Source organism: Anas platyrhynchos, chromosome 20, assembly GCF_047663525.1.
Source record: "Anas platyrhynchos isolate ZD024472 breed Pekin duck chromosome 20, IASCAAS_PekinDuck_T2T, whole genome shotgun sequence".
NCBI classification, from domain to species: domain Eukaryota; kingdom Metazoa; phylum Chordata; class Aves; order Anseriformes; family Anatidae; genus Anas; species Anas platyrhynchos.
Genome location: NC_092606.1, coordinates 11,331,186 through 11,356,587, shown reverse-complemented (window position 1 = coordinate 11,356,587; position 25,402 = coordinate 11,331,186). Strand labels below are relative to the sequence as shown.

The following is a 25,402-nucleotide window of genomic DNA, read 5'->3' as shown; positions in this document are numbered from 1 at the left end:
TACACAAGGAAGCTGCGCATGCTAGTAAGTAAAATATTAGATGCCCGCATGCAGCTTTGAGCCAGTAACTTCACCTTCTGCATGCAGACCAGGGGTAATTTACCTCCCACCCTGATTAGCTGGGAACAGCAAACAATGTACAATGCATCCAGCAGCAGCTGGGGACTCGCACATCCGGACTAAAATACCGGCTGTGCTGCTCATTGCATGTCCCCTTTGAACAGTCTGTCCCCAGGAAGATTTCCTCTTTGGTGAGTTCAGAATAAATCAGGTGAGCCTGTGGCAGTGATAAGGACCAGAATCCAGCCTTTTTTCTACTTCTCCCACTGCTGCATTGCTCTCGTTGCCATCTTGGCAGCAGCAGGATCCTGACTGCTTGGTTGAATTCTCTGCACCCAGTAAATGCTGGGTACTTAGGCATGGCCCTGCACACCTGCAGGCTGCTGGCAAAGCACCTGCCAGCAGAGCCTGGGGCATCTGGGGCTGTGCTCACCTCTCCTCCAAATGTTGCTCACTGTATGCTGGTATCTGTAATTATCGACACTCTTAAATAAATAAATAAATAATATAAAAATATATATTTTAAGGTAAACTGTCGGATTTGCATAAGAATAAGCTTGCAAAGATGCATCAACATCTGGCTTAAGCCCTATTCTTGCTTTCTCCGAATATCAGATCCAGACAGGTTCTGGCTCAAACACATTTGTGTTTCAGAAGCCAGAGTCTCTGGAGCCTCGGCCTCGTGCAAAGGCTGGTGCTGGTTTTAGCACGCAGTTTTCTTCCTCTTTGAAGCATTTGAAGCCAGATGATTACAAATATAAGAACTCAAACTATTTTGTCCTGGATACCTTTTAAAACGTTTCTTTCCAGCTGCCAACCAGGCAGAGAAGACAATGAGCTGCAAAACTGTGGATGAGCGATGAACATGGCAAGACAAGAGCAGCAGCTTCAGCCCTGTGCCCATGCTCTGCCCTGAGGTGTTTCCCCAAGCACCTGCAGCCCTGAGCAGCAGGAACCCAGTCCTGTGCCACAGACCTGGCACCTCCTCGTGCCTGGCACCCGCAGCCTCACCGTTACCCACTGTCCCCATCCTCCCCTTGGTTTTCTGGGCTCAGGGTTGCTGCCACGGCCAGCCAAGGGGACAGCAGGTGCTGAGCTGGGGATCAGGCTTGTCATGGCTGTGATGTCCCCCAGCCCCGTCCTCCTGTGTAGCCCTCGGTGCGTTCTGGGGCAAGGCCCCATGCTAGTTGCCAGCTGGTCCATAAATGTCACATTCCCACCTGAAGCAACCTGGCAGCAGGTGTCCCCACCTTCTATGCCACACGTATTTATTGTCCTGGAGCTCAGCCACTTTTTGAGTCCAGGATCACAGAAAAACCTCAGTTATTTCTCCCCCTGCCCCTCCCCCAACCCCCCTTTTTTTTTGTTTAAATCCCAGCTTTCATTAAAGAGAAAGACAGACCTCATACAGCTAATCTGGTAAAAGACAAGCTATTTTCTTTCACACAGATGAAGCTGTGGGGATGGAAATAAGTTTCTAAGTGAGATTGAAAAGAGCCGAGATGACTCATTTCTTTGCTGCTGAAACTGTATTCACTCCCAAGCACCTCTAATTCCTATTAAAATAAAATACACCAAGAGCATTGGGGAACACTTGGGACAAAGCACAAGAGCTCGTTTTTTCCTGGAGATGAAAGAGCAGAGAATTAATCCCCTGTATCACCAACTCCCCCAGGATGGGCTCAGCTGGCTTCATCCCTCACTCTCCACAGACAGAAGCTATTTTTTCCTGTTCTTGCCAGTGTCAATATGTTTCTTTAAATATCTGTTCAGAGAGGCTATATATATAGGAACACTCTGGTGCTTTTGAAAGGAGCCTCATTTCCTGTGCAAGAACTTAAGTTCTTGGCAAAACTGCCGGCGGCTGCAGCATCTGAACCACAAAAATTGTTTTCTAAAAGTGAAGATGTCAGAAGCAAAATGGCATTTCCTCTGCGATGGCAAGCTGCACTGAGCCACGTCCCGGTCACCGTGGGTGGGGAAGGGACACAGTGTTCCCCCCACAGTGGCACGGCCAAAAGCGGGGATGCTGCAGGAACTGCCTCCCACCTGCACTGAGCCACGAGCCTCCGGCAGCTCCCATGCCAGCAGGATGAAATAACCCCACTACCCTCGTCCCAAAACGAAACTGGCCCTTGCAGCCTGCAGTGCTGTGTTTTGGGCTTTTCAGCAGCAGAAGGGTGGAAGCCACTGCAAAATAACGAGCTGGTTTTGGTGCTGATTTGGGACAGTGGGGTGGCGTCATGCTGCAGAAGGCAACAGCAGTGGTGCTTGTACCCGCAGGAACCAGCACCAGGGCAGAGCTTTCAGGATGGAACCGAAGCTCTTGGGTCATGCAAAGGAGGAATATGAGGATCCACAAGCAGGCAATTGCCTGAACCCACAGAGACCCCAGGGACCATGAGCTGACAGTTTTTCACCCCTCTGCACCATGCCAGTTACCTTGGAGGGTACAAGCAGCAGTGAAGAGGAGCTCAATGATCACCTGCAACTGCACATATGACTTCCCAGGGGAATTTCTTAGTTGTAAATTGCTATTTTTGGTGGTCCTGCACCAACATGTGGTTCTAAGGACCCAGCTATAGCTGCAAACAAGGAAGAGAAGGTGGATGCAGTGGGCAATCAACAATCCATGTTTCTCTTTGCTACTGGGTGCCCTGCTTAGAAAAAGAAAAACTTGCAGAGCAGATGAAGTGCAAGCTTTTTAGATTTCCTGGAAGAGTTTTAAACAAGAAGTGTCTTCTCCCAGCACTTGGCCACTATCAGGACAAACCACAGTGGACGAATGCCCAAGGACACCTGATGGGTAGTGGATGCAGCACACAGCTATGACACATCTCCTGACACAAACCTCAGGGGACCTGTCTCTGGGGATGAACACAAAACTTCTGCATCTCTGCTCATGCCTTAAGGAGCAATGGAAACCACCAGCCCTGTCCCCAACCTGGCTGTAAGCCAGAGGGAGAGCTTTATAACAGGACAGGAACATCATCAAAGCCCAGCAAGCCGCTTCTCACTGTTGCTCTGGGCACTTACGCCCACAAAGGAATCTTCCCCCACTACTCCTTTCTGAGCACATTTGCTCCTCTCCAGCATTTGGTTTCCCAAAAGCGGAAAGGGACTTGTGCAGGACCCTAAAAGGCAGTGAGCCAGAATTGTTCTGGATGAGGAAGGAAACTTTCCCATACATTCAGGTTTCTGGATGCTGATCGTCCCTACCAGCAGTGCCAGGGATGCTCCTGGAGCTCAGAGCACTGCCAGCATGGAGGGGCTCCCGGGTCCCCCTGCTGTCATCAGAAGACCCCACAGGCAAGCTGTGAAGCTACAGTGGACAACAGCAGTGCACCAGCCAGCATATGGCACAGCACAGGTGACAGCACTGTGCTGGCATCTCAGCGGCCATCCTTTGGAGGGGATTGGGGCAGAGGTGGCTCGGCACATCTACACAAAGCCAATGGCTCTGGGAAGTGCCAAGGTAGATGGTGCGCAGCAGCAGCACCAGGAGGTTTTTGTGTCCTGCCGTGATACTCTGCACTTAGTGTCATGCGTGCATCCTCCCTACCTCACAGAAATCCTTCATCCTTCTGACACCATTTCTGCTCTCCAGATCTTGTCTCATCTAAGTGCTGAACATTTTGTCTCCGCCGAACCAGCACATTGTGTCCACACAGAGTGAGCCAGCCCCATCAAGGCACAGAAACGTCCACAGGGGACAGGTGCAGGGAGAAGTGAAAGGAAGCCCAAGCAGGGAAGGGCACCCACCTAAGCGAGCAGGTCTTAGCTTCAAAAGCTCAGTACAGAAAGAAGAATTTGCAGAGGATGCAAACTTCACAGTAGGCTAGCAGCCACGTGAAATAAAAGCATCTATCTCAACATATGGTAGAATTTTCACTTTTGGTGGTTTTTCTCCTTGCTCAGACAGCTTTGCTCTGTCCGAAGATTTATTCTACTGAGGTTGAAGCAGTGAGCAGCACTGAATCCCAGCAAGGGAAACACTGACAAAAGGGAGAAAGCTGTTGCAACAGCCATGGCAGCAGTGCACCCCATATGGCCATGCACTGGCAGGACAGCACAAGTGCAGGATCTGGCATCCCTGTTACTCAGCTTTCCATTAAAATAACCAGCAATGACAGCAAAAGAAAAGGGGAGCAGTCAGGCAGGTGCCAAAGCCAGGGAGCCATGTCTCTGGGGCTCGTGGAGCAGCTACCACCCAGCAGGGAGCCAGCCAGGGCCAGCACATGGCAGCAGCGTATCAGAGACATCACGTTTTGCTGTGCCCTCATGTTTTCCACATTTGCATCACTAGCAAAACGAAGACACAAGCACACATGAAGAAAAGAGACCACCAGGAAAGTTATTTTGACATATCCCTAAGCCAATGGACATCAACAGGGCAGACCATTGTGCAATGTGATGACAACCACAAGAGCATCCCACCATGAGAGCTTCATATGGCGCTCTTTTTACCAACCTGACTCTTCGACCACAGAAAACGGGTGCTACCAAACCCAATTAGGTGTCATCCAGGCTCACTGGAAGCCTATTTTGACATGCCTTCTATCTGTAGGGGCTCTTTTAGCCCAAGATATTGCTACTGCTGCTATGGGACCTGCAGGTTTTGGAGGCAAGGATGGAATGAGCCTGTGTGCATGTGGAAACCTGGTAAAATCTTCATTTTGAAAGCCATTTGAAAAAATGTATGAACCTTTGTAAAGAAAAGTCACTTTCAAAAAAAAAAAACAAACACCAAAACCCAAAAAACAAAACCCAAAAAACAAAACCCAAAAAGCCACCCAGCATGAGGTTTCTATAATAAAACCTCAAAAAGAAGAAGTTTGACAAACACTGTGGATGACCAATGTGTGGAAGATCTGAGCAGTGCCTGTGAAGTTCCCTATACTAGAGAGAAAGCAAGAATTACGGAAAAAGTAGAAAGGAGTAAGCCAGGAAATTGCAGAGCAGAACACTCACAAGAACCAACAGCCACACAGGGAACGAGCCAGCCCTTCGAAGAGCACCTCCGAGAAACACATGCCGTGTTGTTTCTCATCAGGAGCCTTCCTCTGCGTAGTGCCACATCCCACGTTAAACCCTTACAGCTGCATAAGAAACAGTGTGGCCAGCAGGTCTAGGGAAGTGATTGTCCCCCTGGTGAGGCCGCACCTCAAGTACTGTGTTCAGTTTTGGGCCCCTCGCTACAAGAAGGACATCGAGGTGCTTGAGCGGGTCCAGAGAAGGGTGACGAAGCTGGTGAGGGGCCTGGAGAACAAGTCCTATGAGGAGCGGCTGAGGGAGCTGGGCTTGTTCAGCCTAGAGAAGAGGAGGCTCAGGGGTGACCTTATTGCTCTCTACAGGTACCTTAAAGGAGGCTGTAGTGAGGTGGGGGTTGGCCTGTTCGCCCACATGCCTGGTGACAGGACGAGGGAGAATGGGCTTAAGCTGCGCCAGGGGAGTTTTAGGTTGGATATTAGGAAGAATTTCTTTACTGAAAGGGTTGTTAGGCACTGGAACGGGCTGCCCAGGGAGGTGGTGGAGTCACCATCCCTGGAAGTCTTTCCACGACGTTGCGAAGCAGCGCTCAGTGACGCGGCGCCCCCGGGCACCACAGCGCTGCCAGGCGCCGGCGCCAGCCCCGGGGGAGCCCCGCCCAACATGGCGGCCGCCGGCCCCGGCAGGAGGCTGGCCCCGCCCCGCCCCGCCCCGCCCCGCCCCGCCCCGCCCGTACCTGGGCGCGCTCGAAGCTCTCCCGCTCCGCCTCCAGGCCGCCGCCGGCCGCCCGCCGGCCGAGCCCCTTGGGCAGCGGGTTGCCCACCTGCTTCATGGAGCTGCTCACGCGGTCCATGCCCCGCCGCGCCCTCGCAACCGCTCCGCTCCGACCCGCCGCTGTCCGTGCCACGCGCCATTGGCCCAGCCACCTGCCACTCACGAACGGGCCCGCCCCGCCCACACCTCCTCCTCCCCGCCCCTTGTTCTCATTGGTCGCTCCCAACGTCAGTCAGAAGGAGCCTCCTCCCCCCGAGGGCCGTCCCTGCCGGTGCCCTGCGGTGATTGGTTCTCGCACCTGCCGCTCACGGCCTCTGCCCCTCCCTCCCCTCCCGCCTGGCGCCACCTGGCGGCCGGGGTCCCGCTGCGCAGCGCCCGGCCCGGGCCCGCGGGTGGCGGTGTCCGTGGGTCGCGGTGTGTCCAAGGCTGGGTGATCTCTGGGTGATCTCTGGGTGATCTCTGGGTGATCTCTGGGTGATCTCTGGGTGATCTCTGGGTGATCTCTGACCTTGGCAAAGGGCAGCAGCGGGGCTGCGCCGGGTTTGTGCCAGACGGGTTCCTGGGTCTCAAAAACCAGCCGCATAAAAGCAGTGCCTCTGCTTCTGGTGGGGCACAGCCGGGCACAGCCGTCTCGTCAGCTGCTGCCTGTCGGAGGTGGCAGGATGCTCTGGGAGAAGCTGCTCAGGATGTGGGTTGGGTTGTCGTGAGCTGTTCTGCAAGCAGTAATACCCTGGGTAGCTCACTTTTGTGGCTTTTCAGCTGAAACAATTGCACAAGCGCCCTCCTGCAGGTGCCCTGTGGGACGTGTGAGCAGGCTGTGCGGTACACCTCACAGATGTCCACACTTGTGCCTTGGATATCAGATTCTCAGCTGCTGGAAACGGCATGCACTGTGTGTCCAGCAAGGCCACCTCCTCCCCCCCCAGCTCATCTTGACCCCCCTGCATTCTCTCTAATGCACTTTCTGGAAACCTGCCTCCTTTCTTGGGGCTGGTCCCAGAGGAAGTTTAATGTGTTTAAGTCAGCCGCTGTTACAGCAAGATGATTAATAATTGAAGAAATGAAGTCATTACCGAATAGAGATGAAGAAAAGAAAGGACAGAGGGACACAAAAGGAAAAGGAAAGAAAGGTCACACCCCTCTGCGTGGCTAAAGCCATCCTGCTCCCACATGGCCCCCCAGCACACAGGACTGGATGCTGGAGGGCTAGATGCACCTCAGCCTCATGGCTGTGAGCTGTGCTCACTTCTTCCTCTTACTGAAGAGCAGAGTCAATTCCTCTCCTTCCACAGCCAGGGCTTGGTGCCCATGCTGGGACCTGGGCTGCTCTGTTCTCTTGCCCAGCTCCAAGAGGTTGGGCTGCAGCCTGGAAGCAAAGGGCAGCGGGGCAGCCTGTCATGGGGATCTTGGCCACGCAGGGATGGACAGTAGCTTCCCCACTGTCACCCAGCCCAGTGCAGTGGATTTTGCAGATCTGGGGCAGGAGGCCTTGATGTGTGTCTGGGGCTGTGGAGCGTGATGACCTGCCTTTCAGTAGCTACCAGAGATGCCTGCCACCTGTGTGTCTTCTGTAGGATGAAGACCATGGGTCTGGTGTCTGCTGGGACATGGGCAGGACCACGTGTCCCCTCCCTCCCTTCCTTAGGGCAGTGCAGTGCTCAGCAGCAGGTGACCCCTGGTGAGCGCTGGCTCAGGCTGGGCAGAGGGGACAGGACTGGTCCGTGTCTAACTGCAGGGCTCTGCAGGGTGGCCTCCCCTTGCTGCTCAAGCGCTTTGAGGCTCCGTCCATCCATAATGGCCCTGGAGGATGCTGCTCCCTCTTTGCTGGGACAAGGCTTCTGAGCTTGATGTCAGCCCTAAGGACTTACAAGCCACAGGGAACAAGAAATGACAGGAGAGAGGCCAGAAGGATCAGAAGGGATGGAAGGGGCTGTGGGCCCTGACCGGGGTGGAGGAATGCTATGTTCCCAAGGGTTTCCAACTGCCCTCCCCAGCCAGAGCTGGGAGACTCCCAGGGTCCCACTGCCACACTCCCCCCCATCCCCCCTGTGGCCTGGCCCAGGCTCAGCGAGAGCACAGATATCCCTTGTTTCAGCAAGAAAACAGAGGCACAGAGAGCTCCACAGTCCTTCCTCTGTTATCCAGCTGGCTGTACTGGAGCAGGCGGGCACAGAGCTCTGTGCAAAGATCCTGCTGCTCTCTTTCCCCCTGGAGGTGAGATCCCAAACATGCTTCAGTCACCCTTGTAGACACCCCAAGGCATAAGCCCTTGAGCCCACCAGAGCAGATGAGCTGTCCCTGGTGGGCATATCTCCTGGAGGGCAGTGGCTGAAACAAGCCTTCCACAAATGCAATCATGTAACCAGAAATACAACCCTGGTGATAGGGTTATTTGCTCAGACCCTGGGACAAAAATGTTTTACAAGCCAAAGTGCCCACCTGGAGCAGGGTGAGGACAAGGTCTCGGGTGCAGGGCGGTGGTCCACATCCAGCAGGAGGGTCCTTGGCAGAGCAAAAGGCATGTGGTGTCTTCCCCTGGGGCAAGTAGAGCCTGCACATGCAGGCTTTATAATCTTTTGATTCCATTTTTTTAATGCTTTGGGCAAAAGAGATGCTGCTGCTGAATCCTTGTCAGCTAGTGCCATCAAAGTGCCTTTGTGGGAAGCAGCCCTGGCCAGCTGTGCAAGGTGGTGAGTGGGGAAAGGAAGGGAAGATTCTCATGCAGGACTGCCAGCTCCCACCTGGGAGCAGCCAAGACAGAGCAGCCAGTTGCAAGGGTCTTGGAGAGCTTAGCTATGGAGTGCGAGGGCACCATGTGGTCCTTACCTCCGTCTTGGGTGAGCTCTGCTACTTGCCCAGGTTTTTCAAGGAGGGATGCAAACCCAAGCATCACCAAGCCTCAGCAGCTGTATCTGCTTATCCAAGAATCCAAAAGCAGAGCTGAGCATGGTTTGCAGATGGACCTAAGGAGAAGACCCGAATTCAACAGGGACCTTGGGCTGCAGTGCTGCTGGGGTGGCTGCCTAGGTGAAGAACTTGCTGAGGAACGGGGCCTGGAGGTGGGAAGTGCTTGCCATCTGCTGGAGAGCTTCCTCACTGCAGGGCAGCAGCTCGGCAGGAGCTCAGCAGGAGCACTGAGACAAGACACCCAGCCCTTGGTTGACCATCTCACACGTGCCACTTGTGCCGGGGGTGGGAAAGGCTGTTCTCCCCCCAGGGTAGGACATTAAAAGCTTGCTTTGCTTCTGTATTAGGAGTCAACCTTTGACTGCCAGAACGTGATCACTGAGAAAAGGTTTTCTGTGTGTGACTTGGGGTGTGCAGGTTTGTGCGGAGGACCTTGTGCTTGTTGCAGAAGAGCATGGGCAGTGAAGGAGACAGTGGCTGCAGGACAGCACAGGCTGTAGATCCAGAGAGACAGAAGTTATCCCTGTCTTCTCTTTATGATACAGGTTATAACCCAACTGTCACCAGAGCTCATGTGGAGCACTGTCCTTGATTTTCTGCATTTGTGAAATCCTACAGTCTGATCTGCAGATGTCACATGTACCTCAGCATCAGTGAAGACAACAGGAGGACAAAATACCATGTAATGTTGGGTGCTCAGAAATATCAGGTGCTGAGTATCTCAAAGGTGACACACATGATTTCCTCTTAGTTTCTCTGAGCTGCAGCTGCTGTACCTAAAACAGTCACTCAGTGCTACAGCTGCTGGGCAAACCCATCTCATCTCCGGCCAGGTTGGTGCTCAGTGCTGAGGGCATCCTCAGGTAAACCAGGATACACATGCATGGCTGTAATTTGGCAAAGGCAGCCTGTCCTTGGAAGTGCTACCAATGTCTGTGGGGGCCAGATCCTGACAAAGCAGCTGGCTACCTCCCACTCTTCAGTGGGGCTTGTCTAGGCACCCTGAATTTATCTTGGCAAATTGCACAAACTGCAAGAATATATTTTTTCCTTGAAGTGTGCTTAGAAACTGTTGGTGTCTTTCTGCTGACATTTACCAGAATTACTCATCCTGATATATAAATTTTCATCCAAGAATTTCAATGCAATTTCACAAGAAACACTGTAGACCATACAGTCCTGTAGGACGGGCTGGAATCAAACATGAACAGTCCCAAACGATGCAGACCAAGGATCCATCTAGCCCAACACTAATGTCTCCAGATGTGGGCAAACTCCTTGAAAAGAAAGGAAAATGTTTGTGCTGACTCCCTTGAATGCACATGCAGCCTCCAACCATTCTCATTTTACAAATCTTCTTGAGCTTATCACTTTGAAATCCATGCCCTGGCTCAGACACATGGATATTTCCTTGTGTTCTCCATGTCCCTTGGCAAGATCTCATCTGAGATCTTGCTTGTCTTTCTCAGAATTGCAGCACCCTGCAGTCTGACTTCCCCCATGCTCTGTCATGTTCTTTCTGTTTCTTACTGATTTGTTCCCAGTTTAAGCCCAATTTCCCCACAGTAGTGATGTAGCAGCTTCTGGGGCACTGGGATAATGTGACCCTCAGGTGAAACTCCAAAACTGAGAGACAGTGTGGTGTGGCAGTCTACCTTGAGGGCTAAGAAAAGACTTTCTCCTGCATCCCAAATCTGTTCTGGTAATGAATGCAAAGATACCATGTGTGGTTTCTATTGAAAGCTGAAACACACCATACGGCAGAGGTTTTATAGATTCCATAAATAGCTACTATTTAGGATGTATGATATAGAGGAGGTTTTAGAAATCAAAATATTTAGAGATTTGTGTTATTTGTCTTGGCAGAAAGGAGCAGCCAAGACTGAAATTCAAAATTGTCCTTCAAGGAAGGAATGGAGTTGAAGAAAACAGTGAAATGGGGAAATAGCAGAGGTGTCAAAAGCTCCAAGAATTCCCTTTGCAATGAATGAAATCAGGAGACACATTCTGGTATATCTGAAAGGATCACAAATTCATTCAAAAAGTCTAGGCACATATATATTCCTGATAGAAAATATTGATTTTCAAAATGAATCATGACATTTCCATCAAAACCATATTTGAATATTGCAAGAACATCCAGAACACTCAGCTAAAAGCAGCTCTAAGGGGGCTGTGTCAGTGTGAGCTGCATCAGCAAGGACGTCTCCAGCTCATTCCCCAGCCTCTTCTCCTCCTCGCATTTTAATTCTAGTCCCCACGTGGAGATGTACAACAGGTGTGTTAATATTGGTCAGGATATGAAATGTGTGTGAACGCTGGATGTGAAAGCACTGGTAGAAGTGGCAGGAGCAGGGATATGAGAGCAGCAAGTATTAGTAGCACTTAGGGTAGCAGGTCATCATGACTCCAGTGCATCACAGTCTCCATCTCTCCTCTCCTCTCCTCTCCTCTCCTCTCCTCTCCTCTCCTCTCCTCTCCTCTCCTCTCCTCTCCTCTCCTCTCCTCTCCTCTCCTCTCCTCTCCTCTCCTCTCCTCTCCTCTCCTCTCCTCTCCTCTCCTCTCCTCTCCTCTCCTCTCCTCTCCTCTCCTCTCCTCTCCTCTCCTCTCCTCTCCTCTCCTCTCCTCTCCTCTCCTCTCCTCTCCTCTCCTCTCCTCTCCTCTCCTCTCCTCTCCTCTCCTCTTGCAAGCTCCAGGCCTAGAATCAGCTCTTCAGCTGGTCCAGGGAATCTACTTAACAGAATAACAGAATGGTTTGGGCTGGAAGGGACCTTAAGGATCATCTAATTCTAACCCTCCTGCCATGGGCAGGATCACCTCCCACTACATCAGATTGCCCAAAGCCCCATCCAACCTGGCCTTGAACACTCCCAGGGATGGGGCATCCACAGCTTCTTTGGGCAGCTTGTGCCTCACTACCCTCTGATTGAAAATTTTCCTCCTAAAATACCTAATCTAAATCTACCTTTCCTTAGTTTAAAACCATTAAAACCATTATCCTATCACTACTCTCCCTAACAAAGAGTACCTCTCAGCTTTCCTGTAGCCCCCGGTAGGTACTGGAAGGCCACTGTAGGGTCTCCCTGGAGCCTCCTCCTCTCCAGACTGAACAACCCTAACTCCTTCATCCTGTCTTCACAGGAGAGGTGATCCAGCCCTCCAATCATCCTCATGGCCTCCTCTGGACTCTCTCTGACAGGTCCATTTCCTTCTCGTGCTGGGGACCCCAGAGCTGAACACAGGGCTCCAGGTGGGGTCTCATGAGAGCAGAGCAGAGGGGGAGAATCACCTCCCTTTGGATACCCAGTACCCAGAACTGGTGGAAGGGGACGGGGAGCAGGATGTGGCCCTCACCATCCACGAAGAACTGGTTGGTGACCTGCTACGGCACTTGGATGTGCACAAATCGATGGGGCCGGATGGGATCCACCCAAGGGTACTGAGAGAACTGGCAGAGGAGCTGGCCAAGCCCCTATCCATCATTTATCAGCAGTCCTGGCTATCGGGGGAGGTCCCAGCTGACTGGCGGCTAGCAAACGTGACACCCATCTACAAGAAGGGCCGGAGGGCAGACCCGGGGAACTACAGGCCAGTCAGTTTGACCTCAGTACCAGGGAAGCTCATGGAGCAGATCCTCTTGGGAGTCATCATGCGGCACTTGAAGGGCAAGCAGGCGATCAGGCCCAGTCAGCATGGGTTTATGGAAGGCAGATCCTGCTTGACGAACCTGATCTCCTTCTACGACAAAGTGACGCGCTGGGTGGACGAGGGAAAGGCTGTGGATGTGGTCTACCTTGACTTCAGCAAGGCTTTTGACACCGTCTCCCACAGCATTCTCCTCAAGAAACTGGCTGCTCTTGGCTTGGACTGGCGCACGCTTCGTTGGGTTAGAAACTGGCTGGATAGCCGGGCCCAAAGAGTTGTGGTAAATGGAGCCAAGTCCAGTTGGAGGCCAGTCACTAGTGGCGTCCCCCAGGGCTCGGTGCTGGGGCCGGTCCTCTTTAACATCTTCATCAATGATCTGGATGACGGCATTGAGTGCACCCTCAGTAAGTTTGCAGATGACACCAAGCTAGGTGCGTGTGTCGATCTGCTCGAGGGTAGGAAGGCTCTGCAGGAGGATCTGGATAGGCTGCACCGATGGGCTGAGGTCAACTGCAAGTTCAGCAAGGCCAAGTGCCGGGTCCTGCACCTGGGGCGCAATAACCCCAAGCAGAGCTACAGGCTGGGAGAGGAATGGTTGGAGAGCTTCCAGGCAGAGAAGGACCTGGGAGTGATGGTGGACAGTCGGCTGAATATGAGCCAGCAGTGTGCTCAGGTGGCCAAGAAGGCCAATGGCATCCTGGCTTGTATCAGAAACACTGTGACCAGCAGGGCTAGGGAGGTGATCGTCCCCCCTGTACTCGGCTCTGGTGAGGCCGCACCTCGAGTACTGTGTTCAGTTTTGGGCCCCTCGCTACAAGAAGGACATCGAGGTGCTTGAGCGGGTCCAAAGAAGGGCGACGAAGCTGGTGAGGGGCCTGGAGAGCACGTCCTATGAGGAGCGGCTGAAGGAGCTGGGCTTGTTCAGCCTAGAGAAGAGGAGGCTCAGGGGTGACCTTATTGCTCTGTATAAGTACATTAAAGGAGGCTGTAGAGAGGTGGGGGTTGGCCTGTTCTCCCATGTGCCTGGTGACAGGACGAGGGGGAATGGGCTAAAGTTACGCCAGGGGAGTTTTAGGTTAGATGTTAGGAAGAATTTCTTTACTGAAAGGGTTGTTAGGCACTAGAACGGGATGCCCAGGGAGGTGGTGGAGTCACCATCCCTGGAAGTCTTCAAAAGACGTTTAGATGTAGAACTTAGGGATATGGTTTAGTGGGTACTGTTAGCGTTAGGTCAGAGGTTGGACTCGATGATCTTGAGGTCTCTTCAAACCTAGAGATTCTGTGATTCCCTGCTGGCCGCACTGGTTTTGATGCAGACCAGGGTGGAGTTGGCTTTCTGGGCTGCAAGTATACATTGCCAGCTCATGTCAACCTTCTTATCAACCAGCACCCCCAGGTCCTTCCCCTCAGGGCTGCTCTCAATCCATTCTGCGCCCAGCCTGTATTTGTGCTTGGGAGCACCCTGGCCCAGATGCAGACCTTGCACTTGGCCTTGTTGAACTTTATGAGGTTCACACAGGCCCATCTCTCAGGCCTGTCCAGGTGCCTCTGGATGGCATTCCCTTTGTCGTGTCGACAGCACCACACAGCTTGGTGTCATCCTCAAACCTGTTGAGGGTGCACTCAATTTCACTGTCTATGTCACCAACAAAGATGTTAAACAGTGCCGGTCCCAATACCAATCCCTCAGGAACACCACTCATTACTGATTTCCACTTGGACATTGAGTCATTGACTGCAACTCTTTGAGTGACACCATGCAGCCAATCTGGACTACTTCCCCCCCTGGGAGTTCCTCCTCTACATTCCTACAAGGCCACCACTTTGGGCAGTGGTTTCTCTTTTCTTAACCATCCTTTCCAATAAAGAAGATAAGTCACTTTCTTCACGGACCGTTACGAAAAGCAGCCTGCTCATATGGCTGTGGCCGTGGTTGTCCAGTGCCCAAACACGTGCTAGCACCATGGGTAGTAAACTCTTCCTCTGCTTGCCTGAAACTTCATCCGCAAGCCTAGAGGTCATCAGAGTCCTTCTGTGGGGACATTTCCAAGATGTGTGACATTTCCAAGATGAGTTTCCCTGCCAGTGCAGTGACACCATTCCTGTCCCAAACAGTACCAGCTGAGCGAGCAAATATCTTCTGTATGTGTGTATGGCTGCTGTGACAATGGCAAAGCAATACCAGGAGGGTGTTAATTCTATGTTGCTGGGCCATATAATCATCTAAGCCAAATTTCCAAACCAACACAGTCATGTGCTTCTAAAGCTCTTTGTGATAGTTAATGGCCAATTCTCGTGTCCATGGATAACATAGCAGTATTTTAGCTGTCACTGGTATTTCACAGAATCACAAAATCACAGAATTATCTAGGTTGGAAGAGACCTCAAGATCATTGAGCCCAACCTCTGACCTAACACTAGCAAGTCCTCCACTAAACCATATCGCTAAGTTCAACATCTAAACGTCTTTTAAAGACCTCCAGGGATGGTGACTCCACCACTTCCCTGGGCAGCCCATTCCAATGCCTCACAACCCTTTTGGTAAAGAAGTTCTTCCTAATATCCAACCTAAACCTCCCCTGGCGCAACTTTAGCCCATTCCCCCTTGTCCTATCACTGGGTACATGGGAGAACAGGCCAACCCCCACCTCGCTACAGCCTCCTTTAAGGTACTTATAAAGAGCGTCGCCCCTGAGGTCGCCCCTGAGCCTCCTTTTCTCCAAGTTGAACAATCCCAGCTCCCTCAGCCGCTCCTCATAAGACTTGTTCTCCAGACCCCTCACCAGCTTCATCACCCTTCTCTGGACTTGCTCAAGCACCTCGATGTCCTTCTTGTAGCGAGGGGCCCAAAACTGAACACAGTACTCGAGGTGCGGCCTCACCAGAGCCGAGTAGAGGGGGACAATCACTTCCCTAGACCTGCTGGCCACACTGCTTCTTATGCAAGCCAGGATGCTGTTGGACTTCTTGGCCACCTGCATCATAGTTACAGAACCAGTTACCCAATAACTTCCTGCAAATGATGGGAAGGACAAGAAAGGAGCCTCATCTTAGGATACATGCTGTACCCTCAGCTCCACATGGCTGCATTCTGGTGGTGTCCTTGTCCCACAGAGAAAGCCCCATCGTGGCAGGGCAGCGCTGTGAGCAGGCAGGGCATGGTTGCTGTGTGCCTCGCTGACCCGCTGAGCAGGCAGCTGGGGAGGCTGGCCTGACTTGTAGGCTCTCCCTGCTGCCATGGCTGCAGGGAAGTGGATTGGCCCCAGTTTTTCCATGATGCAGATGTTCTAGGAAATACAAGTGTGTGGCAGTCATACTTATTCTCCATCCATTGCCATCATGTGACTTCTAGGCAAGAGGGCCAGCTACCAAGCTCCTGAAACATTACTTCTAGGTATTCTAGGTACACGTTTGGTCTGGGGAAATGAAAGGAGAGTTGGTCATATCCTGTTCTTTATCATATCATAGTGTCTTTCCATCAGGGCTCCAGGCACTACTTCCCTCCACTGTATGGTACTGGACTCCACACTCCTGACACAGCGTTTCTTGATACAGCACTTCTTCCATTGTGTCATGTTGTCTTTCAGCAACCATTTTGACACATTTCCGGCTTTGGTTCCCTTTATAAAGTGGGCTGAACCCAGGGATCCTGCATCAGGCATAGCAACAGGCCCTTTGCAACATTCAAGCCTGACTCCTACAGTCTATCTCCACCAAAGGGCATGAAGTCCTCCACAGCTGCCCTTGCTGTTCTTGTGGCTGCCCTCTGCTGCCAGGTCCTCTCTTCTCCAGGTGAGTCCAAGCTCTCTTCTCCAAGGAACTCTCTACTCTTTCTTTCTGCCATATTAGGTCCAGTAATGCTTGGCAGCTCTCTCTTCTGAGCATCTGCTGCAGGAAAAGAGAGGCACATCTTGTTGCTCTTTGGCTTACTGGGGAAAGGATGACTGTGGTGGGAGACGGTGGTGGGAGCATCATCTCCTCCAGCAGGGCCATTCTGGTTCTGTCACCCTGCTTCTCCCTGATGGCACTTTTCCTGGTCTGGTTTAATCATGAAACTTCTCTTCCAGCTGCTGTCAACTTCTCCGGTCCCTGCTGTGTCAAATACTCGAGCAAAAGTTTTTCCTCAAGACATGTGACAATGTATCAGAACACAAGTAGCCACTGTCCCCAGCCAGGCGTGATGTAAGTAGATCTGCCCAGATGCCAGGAGCTGCCTCCCAGATGGGTGACAGTGCCATGAAACCCCACAGCACACCTTATCCCGGCCAGGGGAACCACCACATTAGGAGAACAGCCTGGAAACAACTGAGGGACCAGCTCAGTTGGCTGTCCCAAACAGCCAGCTGTGGTCTTCATTAGATTTTGAGTCAAAAGAACTTCTGCTGGTTGCCCCCACAAAGATAGCGGGTCCCAGACAGGCCATCTGGGGGATGAAGTGGCTTTTTCCTCTAAACGAAGAAGGCAGGATACCTGTAATGACATTAAACCCACCCCCTGTGTTTCCCTGGGGCTGCTCTGCAGTGATAGAGGTGTGTGGTTTGGTGGGGTTCCCTGGTGGCAAGGAGCAGGCGGTCCCCCTGCCCTATCCTCCCTTCTCTCCCAACTCCTTTAACTGGATTTCATTCTGCAGATTCACCACATTCAAGGGCAAGTCATTCTGTGGCAACCCCAAAGATGAGTGGGTCCAGAATATCCTGAAACAGCACAAGGACCAGGCTGACAGTGTATGAGCAATGCCCTGCTCCCTTCAAGCATCACCTCTGCCGAAGAACTTCTTGTGGTCAACTCTGAGACATGTCCCTGTCCTCTTGTCACCTGTGAATTTTGTAGACTGGTCCTGTGTTTATTTAAATGCATGAAAAAGCATCTTAATTTATTTGTTATTTTCAGGCAAACTTTTTGTTCCAATTTGTACTGATTGTATTTCAGTTATTTTTGGATAATAAAAATGATCAAAACCTGCACCTTCTCCCACTGCCTCAGGATGCTGTGTATAGGCAGCAGCAGAGTTAGTGGTTCCAGGGCTCTGTGCTCCAACCCTCCTGGCAGCCCCACAGGGAGGCTGGTGTAGGCTCACCACCCTCAGCAGCTGCACAAACATCCTGGTGGATGCTACCAGACCATGTGCCGCCATTCTCCATAGCCTGTGGGAGCCCAGGCCGTGGAGCCTGGGTTATTCCTGGTGCTTTGTGATTCTCTGTGCTGTCCCTGCAGGGCTTCCCTTACACTTTCAGTCCTGAGGGCCCCGAGGAAGCCACAGCCCCAGGCTGTGCTGCTGGGTGCCACGCTCCGCCCCTGCCTGCTGCCGCCTGCTTGCCAGTGTCTTCACCCCGGGCTGCAGCAGGCCGGGCTGCCTGGGTGAGGAGACTGCCATGGCCCTCTCCGGAGCCCTGGAGCGGCTGCAGGAGGAGGCCATCTGCTCTATCTGCCTGGAGTACATGACTGAGCCCGTCAGTGTCGACTGCGGGCACAACTTCTGCCACGGCTGCATCACCAAGCACTGCCAGGAGAAGTGTCTCTGGAATGACGCGCCCTTCTCCTGCCCGCAGTGCCGGGCCCCCTGCCGCCGCAGCAGCCTGCGCCCCAACAGGCAGCTGGCCAACATCGTGGAGAGCATCCGGCAGCTGAGGCTGGGGGGCGGCGTGGCGCCAGGGACCCTACTCTGTACCCAGCATGACGAGCGCCTCAAGCTCTTCTGTGAGGTGGATGAAGAGGCCATCTGCGTGGTGTGCCGGGAGTCCCAGCACCACCGCTCCCACACCGTCTACCCCATCGAGGAGGCTGCACAGGTGTACAAGGTATGAGAGGCTGGGGTGCCAGGAGCACCTCTCTGCAACCCCTGGGCACTGCTTCAGGCAGGCAGGGGAGGGGTGGTAAAGCTACCCAGCTGCTTATTCTGGGGATGAGGCTGGACCCGCTGCCTCCTGAGCTGGGAAGGGAGACACCCAGCCTTGCCCCTGTCTGTGTGGGTACAGGGGGCAGCTGGGGTCCCTGACCCTGGAGGAGGCCGGGGCTCTGGGTGCTGCTGTGGGGATGTTTTGCCTCAGCAGTGGGGTACAGAGCTGCTGGCACCCAAGTGCCATGTCCAGGAGTCGCTCCCAGCACCACGCTGCTGGTTGGCAAGTGCCCCAGCAAGGTGGGTGCAGTCAGTTCACTCTCGGAAGCTAAATAGTGAAGAAAGCAGTGGAAAACCCATACAGCGTGGAGGGGGTTAACAAGGCGAGCAGAGCACAGAGCACAGCTGCTGTGTTCGGGTGCCAGGGTTGGTACCGCCTGGCACTGGGTCACATTCCCCTCGCTGCCTGCTGGCACTGGCAGCCGCAGGCCCAGGGATGGGGCAGAGCAGGACGGGTTCTGCTGGGGTGAGCTGATCTGTTTCTGCTCTTTTCAGGTGAAACTCCAGAAAGTGTTGGAACATCTTTCCAAGGAAGTAGAGGATATGAAGAAATGTGAGTCAGTGGCAAAGATGAAAATCCAGGAGTGCAAGGCAGGTGCCTGGTTTAATTCTTCAAGAATTAGCTTAGATGACATTAGGAATTTAAAAAAAAATAATAATCCTGAATGATCTTATCGGGTGCTATGAATTTTCTGGGGCTGTGACATGTCCCAAGTCCTGCTGTCATGGGGAGGACCCACATCCACCGATGATCCTGGCTGCAGCATGAGAAGCAGTGAAAGTGCCATAAGACCTTCTCCATGGAGTGAATGACCCACACACGATGAAAGTGCTTAGTTTCCAGCATGCTGGGCCCACTCGGCTCTGTGTGCCAAGCAGGGGTGAGGTACCCACTGCAGTGGGCAATGCCACTGGGATAGAAACCAGGATCAGTAAATTTGGATGGCTCAGAAAATATTGAAAGGTCTATAAACACTTTGAAAAAAGCAGCACACCATCTCTGATGAAATCATGGGGGTTTGTGCATCGGTTAAACAGTAATTTATTATTATTTTTTTTTTCTTGAGTTAAATTCGGGAGTGAACTACATGGTGAGCTCTGCCCCACAGCAATAAGAACTGGAATTGGTTTTATTACAAAACAGAATAGCTGAATTACTGCACCTCTGCCTGCCTCCAGGCAGTCCTGGGGAAGTAGGACACCAGCAAAAGCGAGTCAGTTTAGCCTGGAAAGTAAAAGTAACTGCAGAAAAGGAAAAGAAACTGCTGGACAGATAGTTCCTCAGCTGAGTTGATGATTAATCAGCTTTGGCAGGGAAAACAGGTTTCTCTGGGCTCTCCCAGTTAGAGCTGCCCAGTTAGAGCTCCCTGTGAGAGCTGCCACTGTCTGCTGCTTGTGGGTGCTGGGTGTTTAGGGTGCTGCTGCGTGCCTGCTGTGCCCCTCAAGCACTGGCATGGGCTGGGATAGGGCTTGTGACAGAGCCGGGTCCTCACCCCGCCTGCCTGAGTCAGGGCTGTGGGGTCATAGCCTGGCTGCCCCCGGCTTCCTCTGACCCAGTGGCTGATTGGACTGCTTTAGTAAAAAGGAAAAAATGTCCCTTGTGAGTGCTGGGGAGGAAGTGTCTGAGAGTCCTGGCTTATCAAGCATACATGAGTCAGGTTCTGAAAAATCATGTGCTTGGACAGAAGAATAAATGCATTGCAGTTTCTTTTCGTTTACCTCCTGGACTTTGAGATTTCCTGGTCCTAGTTAACCCCAGCGTGTTTTTCAGGCGTCGCTTAACTTTCATGCTCCAGGTTTTGGGCCAAGTGACAACTTTCAGGGCTCAGGAAAAAAAAAAAAAAGCACCACAGCCCCTGCCTGTTGTTGCTCCTCAGCCCTGGGATTAGTGAGAGCTCTCAGCAATCCAGGGAGCCCTGCCCAGCTCCCTTCCAGCCCTCCCATTCCTAGGTGCTGATGCGTTTCCCTGGGGCTTCCCATGGTAGGAAAATGGCACCACTCCTAACAAAACCCTGCCTGACACCTCATGGCAACTCCTTGCAGCCCCCACAACCCCCTGTGCTGCACCGAGACATCGGTGGGCGTTGGAGGTCCACCCAACCAGAACTGCTGCGATCAAAGCCCTACTGCTGGTAAACTCAAGATGTCCAGTGGGAACTCTGCCTAAATAAAAGCACAATGATTTTTTTTTTTGATCTTCATTTAAATAAACACACACAAAAATGCAGCGGTTTCCTGGATGCCGGTCATAGCTCTGACTTAGTTGTCTGGATAACATTTCCTCTCTTCACCCCTGCATCTTTCCTATCACAAGGAGACAGTGAAGAAAAAGCGGGAGAGGATTGTGAGCGAGTTTGGGAAGCTGCATCGGCTGCTGGCTGCTGAGGAGAAGCTGCTTCTTCAGAAGCTGGAGGAGGAGGAGAAGCAGATTCTAGTGATGATCTCTGAAAGCATGTTTAGGCTGGTGGAGCAGAAGTCCTTGCTGGATGAGCTGATCCTGGAGATAAAGGAGAAAATGCACCTGCCGGACGAGGGGCTTCTCAAGGTCAGGCTGTGCCTCCAGCCCTCTAACTCATCCCCGACCTCAGTCCCAAGACCTCTGTTGTCTGGATGGGTTGCTGAGGCCAGGCTGGAGTGAAAAACCCAGAATGACTTTCTCTTCTCCTTCTAGGACATGAAATGCATCCTGAGCAGGTAGGCACCCGTGCTCGTTCCTCCTACAGTACCAGCTCCCTGCAGGCTCTCGGTGTGATGTCCATGTGCCATCCACCCTCTGTCCTCCCTGCCCACTGTTTCATTTGTCCTCCAGAGATGGAGTGACCTGGGGCTAACAAGAGAGGGGACTGGAACCAGAGTGGGCTGCAGAACACTCCATCCATCCTCTTCTCCTGGGGCCCGAGAGCCCTGGAAGTCTTGCCTTGTGCCATGGGCTGTGAGGTGAGAGATGTGTCTGCACCCGAGGGGCATGCTGCCAGCGTGGCCTGGGTTTCTTCCTACTCTGGGCATCCCTACATGGCAGTGGCACTGCAGCTGCATGGGAGCCTTTTCTGGTGCACCACTTAGTCCTAAAGCAAAGGTCCCATCATGCTTGCTGCCAAGAGCAGTACTCTGGGATGACAGAGGAGATTGAGGGAGGAGATGCGTCTGTGCAACCAGAAGAAAGGCATTAGAAAGCCCCCAAAATGCAGGAGGAGCTGTGCTGTATGCATTGGATGTTGCCCCCCCCATTGCTGTCCTTTCAGGTGTGAAGCGGTGAAGTTCCAGACCCCTAAAGCTGTGTCTGTGACCCTGAAGGAGGACTACAGCATTCCGGAGCGCTGTCTGGGCATGAGGGAAATGCTGAAGAAGTTCAAAGGTGAGGGGACTGCTTCCAGCTCCTGGTGCAGGTGGTCCTGATCCCCCTATACCCTGGGACACAAGGAGGTGTTGCATACCCCTGACATGTGGGTGAGCCACTGGTTTGGGAGTGATCCTGGCTTAAGCCTTTGGTCCTGTTGGGTTCTGGAGAAGGTTACATTTGCATGAGGGAAGCCATGCCATCTGTGCTGCTCAAATGCTGTTGGAGATGTTGGCTGTGTCAGAGTCCATCCATGATTGGGCTCCTCTTTAATGACATGATTTCAGACCATGCCCCAGTTCAGATCAGGCTTTCTTGTTAGCACCGGCGCTAACTGTGGGTTTTTCCAACAAGTTTGGTCCAGATGGTCCCGTTTTGCATATCAGTAGGTTCAGGCTGATTTCATGGTGATGACACCTTCCTCCTTCTAGTGTCAGATGGTTGGGAGGTGACCCTGGTGCCTAGGAGAGCATTGCCCACAAACTCTTATTTTCAGTATTGCTTCTGAAGCTGTATCCAATCTGCTGGGCTGCCTTGGTTGTTCTTGCTCTGCAGTCCCATGCCAAATAATTTGATGTGGTTTACAGTTGAAATGATTTTATGAATAGCATTTCTCCATTCTGGGGCTGGCAGCACGAGGCACTGTGCAGTCAAAGGCATAAGCAATTAAACACAGCCAGCAGCAAGGGCTGCAGCTGGAGCACTCCAGCATGTTGGTGGCAGACACCCAGCCTGCCCACAAAGTCCGCTTGTCCTTCCTCCCTTCTCTCACACCAGTGGACGTGACTCTAGACCCTGAGACAGCGCACCCTGATCTTATCCTATCTGAGGACCACAAGAGCGTGCGGCGTGGGGGCAGGAAACTGCTCCTGTCCTTCTTTGACAACACCAGGAGGTTTAACTCTGCTCCGGTGGTGCTGGGAGTGCAGTTCTTCTTCTCAGGTCGCCACTACTGGGAGGTGCATGTGGGAGACAAGCCGGAGTGGGGCTTAGGGCTGTGCAAGGAGGCTGCCAGCCGGAAAGGCAACATCCTCTTCTCTCCAAACAATGGCTACTGGGTGCTACGGCTGCAAAATGGCGGCAACTATGAGGCCCTGACCTGTCCCGTCTCCCATCTGACCCTGAGCATCAGACCCCGGTGCATCGGCATCTTCCTGGACTACGAGGCTGGAGAAATCTCCTTCTACAACGTGACCGACCGCTCCCACCTTTACACTTTCACTGATAAGTTCTCAGGGAAGCTCCGGCCTCTTTTCTACCTGGGTTCCTTCTTGGGGGGCAAAAATGCAGAGCCCTTGGTGATCTCCTGGATGAGGGACATGCAGGGGACTGGCTGCATCGTCCTGTAATGGGAGGCAAGCAGAGACTTGGGGGCCCGATGGGCTGCTCGGGTCTGCATGGGGATGATGGCTGGGCAGCAGCTGTGTGCGTGGGGGGCACATAGTGATGACCCCACCAGCCCCTGCTCCTACCAGGACTCTGCTGAAACTGGGGCACCCGTTGGCCGCCACCGTCTTGCCACTCACCCATAGGCTCCTGGTAGTGGGTGTCTGCACACCATGCTGCTTTGTCATGTGTTTGGTATGAGCTGTAGTGACACAAGGCAATAAACGGATGATGTGGGGAGCCCTGAGCAGTCTGCAGTGCAATTTTTGTGGTGCATCCATCCCTGCTGGTAAACCCCGAGCCCTGGCTGACACCCAGCATCTCAGCCCTGAATTTTGTAGCTTGGAGAGAAGGTGCTGCTATGTGCTTGTTGCTGGATTATGGACCACGTGTGGTGTCCAAAGGGTGCTGTTGGCCATGGCTCTTTGCAGTCCAGGGGGGGCCACCAGGGCAGTGGTCTCCCAAGTGGGGTTCACAAGATGATTGATTTGGATGTGGAAGAAAATATTATAACTTCAGTAGTATATGTATATAATTTATAAATAAATAAAGACACATATACTGGGGGCTTTGATTAAAAAGAAAATAACAAGAAGGATTTGTAATCAGGCAAGTTTGGAGGCCACTGCTCTGGAGATCCTGCTGTGGCAACAGTGGGGCACCATGTTGGCAGAGTTCGATAGCAGCAGCTGCCTGTGCAGCTGACCACACTTCAGCTCTGTGTCACTGGGACCAGGGTTGAAGGCAAGGGGATGCGTGCGTGGGGGTTGCACTGTGTGTTGGACAGTTCTTGATTTAGTGACCAATTCAATTAGAATAAAACATGAAAACAGCTAGGTGCGTGTGTCGATCTGCTCGAGGGTAGGAAGGCTCTGCAGGAGGATCTGGATAGGCTGCACCGATGGGCTGAGGTCAACTGTATGAAGTTCAGCAAGGCCAAGTGCCGGGTCCTGCACCTGGGGCGCAATAACCCCAAGCAGAACTACAGGCTGGGAGAGGAATGGTTGGAGAGCTTCCAGGCAGAGAAGGACCTGGGAGTGATGGTGGACAGTCGGCTGAATATGAGCCAGCAGTGTGCTCAGGTGGCCAAGAAGGCCAACGGCATCCTGGCTTGTATCAGAAACAGTGTGACCAGCAGGGCAAGGGAGGTGATCGTCCCCCTGTACTCGGCTCTGGTGAGGCCGCACCTCGAGTACTGTGTTCAGTTTTGGGCCCCTCGCTACAAGAAGGACATGGAGGTGCTTGAGCGGGTCCAAAGAAGGGCGACGAAGCTGGTGAGGGGCCTGGAGAGCAAGTCCTATGAGGAGCGGCTGAAGGAGCTGGGCTTGTTCAGCCTAGAGAAGAGGAGGCTCAGGGGTGACCTTATTGCTCTGTATAAGTACATTAAAGGAGGCTGTAGAGAGGTGGGGGTTGGCCTGTTCTCCCATGTGCCTGGTGACAGGACGAGGAGGAATGGGCTAAAGTTACGCCAGGGGAGTTTTAGGTTAGATGTTAGGAAGAATTTCTTTACTGAGAGGGTTGTGAGGCACTGGAATGGGCTGCCCAGGGAGGTGGTGGAGTCACCATCCCTGGAAGTCTTCAAAAGACGTTTAGATGTAGAGCTTAGGGATATGGTTTAGTGGGGACTGTTAGTGTTAGGTTAGAGGTTGGACTCGATGATCTTGAGGTCTCTTCCAACCTAGAAATTCTGTGATTCTATGATTTGATAAGGAATGATCTAAAATACCTGGTACAGTTTCTCTGGGGATGTCCTCGATGTTGATTAGGAAGCTCCTGGTAAAAAATGGTGTTGGACCCAACACAGCAGTTCCTCTTGGCTTGTTTTTGTCACTTTTTGGTGAACCTCACCCACCTCCCCTCGTCTGCTTGCTCTCTCTTCTGTAGTCTGCACAGAAGAGAAGAGAGCCTTGCTGGGAGAGCGTGGTCCCAGCTCTGCCACGTGCCCAGGAAGGGCAGTGGGCCTTGGTGGGCCTCACACCTTTTTTTGACCTCCATGGAGGTTTCACAAAGAGAGTTTATGTGGCCTGGGAATCTATAGAAAGAGCATGAACTTTGAGGGCTTGGCAGAGGGCTGGAAGCAGAGGCAGCTGGGGGCTGCCAGGGAAACCTGCTGCGCAGGGCAGCACTTGGGAAGGGGCCAGGCTAAATGTCACCAGGGCGGGAGGAGACGGTGGGATGGAAGCTGTCCAGAAAGCAAGAGCGATATCACTGCAGCAAGGTGCCAGATGAAGAGCACTGCCACAGAGCAGGAGCGACAAAGAGCTTTTTCAGAAGAGGCAGGAGGAAATGCAACAATCTAGAGGTCTTACAGATGGGCAGGGATGACAGTGAAAAAGTGAACGGCTGAGCAGAAAGGATGTGAGGTCACCCCACCGCAACACCCAGTGCGTCCCTAGAAGTCATGCATC

At 52.7% G+C, this 25,402-nt stretch overlaps 3 protein-coding genes across 3 annotated transcripts in view; 2 read left to right on the top strand and 1 right to left on the bottom strand.

The window, feature by feature from the left end:
• The window catches only part of HIP1 (huntingtin interacting protein 1), a 50,303-nt gene extending 44,346 nt beyond the window's left edge, over positions 1-5,957 (bottom strand). Inside the window, exon 1 of the mRNA XM_027445902.3 lies at positions 5,786-5,957. Coding sequence (XP_027301703.1) covers positions 5,786-5,902 — 117 coding nt within the window. The 5' untranslated portion in view covers positions 5,903-5,957. The remainder of the gene's footprint in view (positions 1-5,785) is intronic.
• The window catches only part of LOC101800424 (C-C motif chemokine 3), a 31,614-nt gene extending 14,277 nt beyond the window's left edge, over positions 1-17,337 (top strand). The window contains 4 exon segments of the mRNA XM_013096106.5: positions 15,963-16,167; positions 16,443-16,557; positions 17,006-17,052; positions 17,055-17,337. Coding sequence (XP_012951560.1) covers positions 16,098-16,167; positions 16,443-16,557; positions 17,006-17,052; positions 17,055-17,095 — 273 coding nt within the window. The 5' untranslated portion in view covers positions 15,963-16,097 and the 3' untranslated portion in view covers positions 17,096-17,337.
• A 327-nt stretch (positions 17,338-17,664) lies between these two features.
• On the top strand, positions 17,665-23,234 carry LOC101804875 (E3 ubiquitin-protein ligase TRIM39). Its single transcript, XM_027445963.3, has 6 exons — positions 17,665-18,173; positions 18,767-18,862; positions 20,586-20,816; positions 20,943-20,965; positions 21,514-21,626; positions 22,386-23,234. Exons 1-6 carry the CDS (start codon positions 17,748-17,750, stop codon positions 22,955-22,957), a joined length of 1,461 nt encoding a protein of 486 aa, XP_027301764.3. The 5' UTR covers positions 17,665-17,747; the 3' UTR covers positions 22,958-23,234.
• The last annotated feature ends 2,168 nt before the right edge of the window (positions 23,235-25,402 follow it).